General features: G+C 48.5%; 1 protein-coding gene across 2 annotated transcripts in view; it reads left to right on the forward strand.

The window, feature by feature from the left end:
* The window catches only part of NID1 (nidogen 1), an 84,322-nt gene that overhangs the window by 68,905 nt on the left and 9,305 nt on the right, over positions 1-6,112 (forward strand). For both annotated transcript variants that reach the window (XM_049644964.1, XM_049644965.1), the window contains exons 14-15: positions 1,202-1,374; positions 4,781-4,907. In XM_049644964.1, the coding sequence (XP_049500921.1) occupies positions 1,202-1,374; positions 4,781-4,907 (300 nt within the window). The remainder of the gene's footprint in view (positions 1-1,201; positions 1,375-4,780; positions 4,908-6,112) is intronic.

Raw genomic sequence — 6,112 nt, forward strand, 5'->3', positions numbered from 1 at the left:
TCCAGAGCAGATGGTGTGAACCAAGTTATTGGGGGGGAGGGGCTGGGGTTGAGAGGCCGATTCCAGGCAGCAGGAGCAGGCTGAGAGCTCACAGACATTGCAGGGGTGTCTGTCCTGTGGGAGGGGAGTCGAGGTGAGGATCTGAGACGCCCAGCAGAGGCGCCTGGGGTTGATCACGAGGGCAGCTGGGAGTCCGGGGAAGGTCTTGAGCAGGCATTGATGCCACCAGATGTAAGTTTTAGACGGATTGCTGGTTGGACCGTGGAAGCCAAGAGAAGAGTAAGAGGCCCCTGGGGGAGGGGAGGGGCCGTCCAGGTGCTGAAAACTAATCCAGGTGAGAAGCTTCGAGGGAACGGACCTCAGGGGCTGGCAGTGAGTTTGGAGAGGAGGGATGAACTCCAGAGAGAGTAAAGACGTCAGCCAGATGGGTTTATGTCACTGACTGGGCACAAGGAGCAAGACGTGGAAATGGCCCCAGTGACGACCGGGTCCAGCCCTCTCTCTTCAGAGAGCGGGAGAGAAGGCCCAGGAAGAGCCATGACTCATCCACACAGCAAGGGAATGGAAGGCTGGGTCTGGGATCCAGGCTTCCTGACCCCCACTCTGTGCCCCTCACCCTTCTCTGTCGTCAGGGGAGCCGGGGCGTCGTGCTGGGCATCGGGGTCAGCATTTAAGAGGCGAGGCGGAACCTGGGGGCGAATTAGTCTCTGATCCTCCTTCTGTCCCTGAAAGCCCAGAAGGGGCGTGTTCCCGCACGGCAGTGGGTGTGACCCTCGCCCACCACGGGGACAGGGTGCGTGGGGCTGCTTCCCTGCTAGTCCCCCCAGCATTGGGAAGGTTAGTGCCTGCCACTGGGAAGTGAGCTCCCTGCGGGCAGGGCTTTCCAGGGGCTGTTTTGGTTCACTGCCACGGCCCATGCCCAAAGCAGGACGTGAATGGTCGAATTATTTCTATTTCTATTTCGGGGAAGTCCAGGCCATTTTTTTTCAAGTGACCTTTAATGGCAGACTCATGCCCCACCTCCTCTTCCTCACAAATGCCCTTTGACTGAGGTCTTTCTGCAACTTGTGCTTTTAGACACAAATGGGCATTGAGTAGCTGTGTGCCTGTGGTGCCATGAAGCTGGCGTGACCCCGTGTGTGTGTTTGTGTGCACTCCTCCTGCACAGAGACCTTGCTCATTGACATCTCCTGCCACCTAGGTCTGAGTACAGTGGCCCCCCCGATTCACCACGGACCCTCTGTCCCCACTGCTGTGATCCCTCTGCCACCTGGGACCCACTTACTCTTTGCTCAGACCGGGAAGATAGAGCGCCTCCCCCTGGAAGGAAGCACCATGCAGAAGTCAGAAGCCAAGACGCTGCTTCATGCCCCGGTGAGTGCTGGCTTAGCACTTGGTGACAGCTTCTGCTTCAGTGACCCGGAAAAACAAGCAGGGTGTAGTTAGACCAGTACCGGGGCTTGACCCCTGGACGCGGGAGCCTCTTGATTCCACGTGACTGCAGGTGTCTGTCTCTAGACGGGGCCACTGTGTTCCCGAGCCGCCTGTGTAGCTGGGAGGGCAGGAGCAGAATCGGGAAGGCCATGGGGAGGCCACTGTGGTGTCTGACCCCTCGGGTGGGGCATCACACGAGTTGGCAGATCTGGTCTGTGTGCGTCTCCCAGGTCTGACCTTGCCCTTCCTGCTCAGTACAGTGACTCGTGTTTGGCAGACCATCGCCTCAGGATCCTCAAATCTGCCCCGAGGCGGTAACAGCTTCGGCTTAGAGCTTTCCAAAGCATCAAAGATGCATTCTGCAAGTTGGGGAATTTTTGTCTGTTAGGGGTTGGACGCTTCTGAAAAGCCGTTCTGTTTCATCTGTGATCCTGACCCCCTCTCGCCAAGAAACCAGACCTGAGACCTGGGGGCTTCCGGCGGGATTGGGTCAGGGTTGCCAGAGCAGTGGGGCGGAAGGAGGGGGCGGCCCTCAGGTCCCGTAAGGAGTGAAGACGCTTTTCAAATCCCCTCCTAATTAGCCTCGATTGGATTCGTGTTCTTCTCCTGCACAAAACCCTCTGACGGGCTCTCCCTTCACACAGAATGAATCCAGTTCTTCCTTCGTCCTCTGGCCACCTCCTCCATCCCATTTCCTGCCACTATCCCCCCACTCTCCAGCTTCAGCTCTCTGACCCTCTGGCTGGTCCTCAACACACCACGCACATTCCCACCTCAGGACCTTTGCACCTGCCTGGAGTCCTCTCCCTCCCAGACCCTTCTGCAGTGCACTGCCTCGCCTCACTCAGATTTCTGTTGGCACATCACCTCTCTGAGAGGCCTGACCTGGCCACCCTGGCCACACTGCTCTCTGCCCCCTTATCCTGCTTTCTGTTCACCATAGCACTCAGTACTGCTCGATACATTATGTGTCAGTGTACATGTTCCGTATCCGATGTATCTACTCCCGCTAGGAACATAAGCATGCCAGACCAGAAACCATCCACCTGTTTCATGGAGGTATTTGTTTCACAGCAGTGTTAGAGCCAAAACAGTGCTTGGCACTCAGAACATAGCTGCCGAATGAATAAGTGATCTTTGTATTGTCCTGTTGCCTCACTGACACACAAATCCCTTTGAGGGTGAGCATCATTCTCCTTTTGTGTCCCCTCAAGCACACGCTCACGTAGCGGGAGTGGGCTAGGTTCCCTGTGAAAGTCATTGCCGCCCACGATGAAGGGAAGAGGTTAAATGTCGAGGGAGGCTGTGAAAAGCAGAAAATGGAGGTGGGGCCGGTGGAGGGGAGGGCACTGATACAATAGGAGAGATACTCACTGTTCTTTTATTTTGTGTCTTGTGTATTGTTACCATTTTTAAATTTTTTAAAAAAATCTTTATTTACTTTTGAGAGAGAGAGATAGAGTGTGAGCAGAGGAGAGGCAGAGACAGAGGGAGAGAAGCAGGCTCCAGGCTCCGAGCTGTCAGCACAGAGCCCGGCACGGGGCTCAAACTCACAAAGTGCGAGATCATGACATGAGCCGAAGTTGGACGCTTGACCGACTGAGCTGCCCAGGCGCCCCTGTTTCTACCATTTCTAACCACTTCTCAATGATGGTGTGACTGTCACCACCATCCATCTCCAGAACTGTTTTCATCATCCCAAACAGAAACTCGGTCCCCGTTAGATAATAACTCCCTCCTTCCCCAGCCCCTGGCAACCTCTAGTCTGCTTCCTGTCTCTATAGATTTGACTCCTCTGGGTGCCTCATATATTTGGAACCATCTGGTATTTATCCTTTTGGAAGGGGCTTACTTGACTTAGCATCATGGCCTCAAGGTTCATCCATGCTGTAGCCCGTGCCAGACTTTTCCTTCCTTCTTAGGCTGGATAATATTTCGTTGTATAGATTTACCACATTTTGTTTACCTGTTCATCCTTCGATGGACATTTGAGAATATTGCTGCTGTGGGGATGTATGCACCAACGTCTGTTCACATCCTTGCTTTCACTTTTTTTAAGGATGAGCCAGACCCGGAATTTCCTAATCATATGGTAATTCTGTGTATGTTTTCTTTATATTTTGAGAAACTTGCCATACTGTTTTCCTTAGCTGCACCATTTTACATTCCCGCGAGCGTGGTACAAAGATCCCACTTTCTCTAAATCCTTGTTGATACTTAAGATTTTTAATTATTAATGCTAGTCATCCTAATATGTGTGAAGTGCGACCTCGTCGTGGTTTTGATTTGTGTTTCTCCAACAAGCGATATCTGCATCTTCTCATGTACTTATGGACCATCCGTGTATCTTCTTTGGAAAAATGTCTACTCATATCCTTTGCCTATTTTGTAATTGAGTCATTTGTTGTTACTGAGTTGTAGGAGTTCTTCATATATTTGCTTTGCCTCACTTTGCATTTCCATAGACATTTTAGAGTAAGCTTCTAAGATTCTACCAAAGGGAAAAATAAAGCCTACTGGGATTTTGATACAGATGGCATTGAATCTTTAACTCTATTTAGGGGAAGTTGATATCTTAGCAATATTAGATGTTACAATCTATTCAACTAATTTATCTCTTCATTTATTTGGGTCTTCTTTAATTTCACTTTGTGATGTGTTAATAGCGTTTAGTGTAGAATCGTGCACATTTAAAAATATTTGTTCTTAAATACTTTGTTTTGAATGTTATTTTAAACATTACTCTCTTAAATTTTTTATTTTGTGCTAGTATGTAGAAACACCATTTTATATTGCCCTTGTACCTGCAACCTGGCTGGATTCAATTGGTAGTTATAATAGTTCTATAGATTCCCTGGGATTTTCTACAGAAACAATCAAGTTGTCTTAGAGTGGTTTTACCTCTTCCTTTCCAATATTTGTCTTTTTAAAAAATGATCTTTAGGTAGGCAAAGGTTGCTTAGATGATGTAGAAAAAGTGTAAGAAAAGCAGTCATGAATTGAACTTAATAAATACTTAAAACTTGTGCTCTGTTAAAAACACCATTAAGAAAAAACCCAAAACAACAACAACAAAAAGAAACTGAAAAAAACTACATAATGAGTGGAAATACACACACACACACACACACACACACACACACACACACGACAGAAGTTTTTAGCTGAACTATATAAAGAACTTCTACAGCTCAGTAATAAACATTTTTAAGTGGACTCAAGACTTGAAGACCTTTCATAAAATAAAGGTGTCTGAATGCCAGAAAGCACATGGAAGATTCCCACCATCACTGGTCACTCAGATGCTAGTGAGTGGGCCACTCTTATGGCTGGTCTGCACTTCCAGGATAAAGTCATCATTGGCCTGGCCTTCGACTGTGTGGACAAGATGGTTTACTGGACCGACATCAGTGAGCCTTCCATTGGGAGAGCCAGTCTGCATGGCGGAGAGCCAACCACCATCATTCGGCAAGGTGGGCAAGCAAATACCGTTCTTCCTTCTTGGTTTGGCTTCTGGAAGCCCAAAGGGTTCCTGGGAGAGAGCAGAGGAGTGGGCGTATGGTTGCATACAGGATATGGTGATTTGAGGCTGACTGGGTTCTTGGCCTCAACGCCACCCTTTCCAGCCTTCTCTGGAAAGTCCTCCAAGGACTTATTGTTAAATCGTGAACACCTTAGCTGGGGCTTGTGGCTGGCCTAAGATGAATAAAGTTAAAACAGGTAAGTGCCCACGCCTTTCTCTAAAAGCTTACGTACCCAGTTTTAATGAACAGTAAGGGCCAAACTCCACCATCCACTTTGGACATGCATTTCTCCTCTGCCTGTTGAGCCTAGACTTGATTCTCAGAATGCCTGCCCCGTGGTATGCTCCACTGGGATTTCCCCAAAGGCAACAGGCAGATGATCATAAAGTTGGGAGGGTTACACGCATATTGGCAAATATCGTCCCTGATAGCTGTCTATTCCCAAGACAGTTTTCAAGTCAAAAGTTGTCACTTCAACCTGTGACATCGTGGTGGTGGTGGAGACATGTCTTTTCTACTTTAGCTCCACTGGCACCTGTTCTGATGGCCTGTGTCAGAGGAGTGCAGCAAATCGGGCTGGGCTTCCATAGACATTCCTCAAATTTCAGTTGCATTACTGGTAATGAGGTGCACGACGCTTTGGCACAGCCTCCCTCTCAGCATTTAACCTCAATTCCTTAACTTATAGAGGTTGATTAAGGTCAAGAACTCTATGCGTTATTGTAATGCCTACATTCAACAAGTCACGACTATTTTATGTGGATATGTTTTCTCAAGATTAAAGACCATTACAGCCAAAATCCAAGGGTCTGTACAAATTCACCTTTACTGAAAAGGTCAAATATTACATGTTGCTAAGTCAGTAACTCAGCAGCTGACTTGCAGGTATTTTCAATCGAAAGACATCGTGGGGGCGCTTGGGTGACTCAGTCGGTTGAACATCCAACTCTTGATTTTGGCTCAGGTCATGTTCCCAGGGTGGGGTCATGGGATTAAGCCCGGCATCAGGCTCTGTGCTGATCGTGAAGCCTGCTTGGAATTCTCTCTTTCTCTCCCTCTGCCCCTCTGCCCTGCTTGCATTCTCTATCCCTAAAATAAAAAAGAAAGAAGAAAGAAAGAAAGAAAGAAAGAAAGAAAGAAAGAAAGAAAGAAAG

The sequence above is a fragment of the Panthera uncia genome, chromosome D2, assembly GCF_023721935.1.
Source record: "Panthera uncia isolate 11264 chromosome D2, Puncia_PCG_1.0, whole genome shotgun sequence".
In the NCBI taxonomy this organism is placed as follows: Eukaryota; Metazoa; Chordata; class Mammalia; order Carnivora; family Felidae; genus Panthera; species Panthera uncia.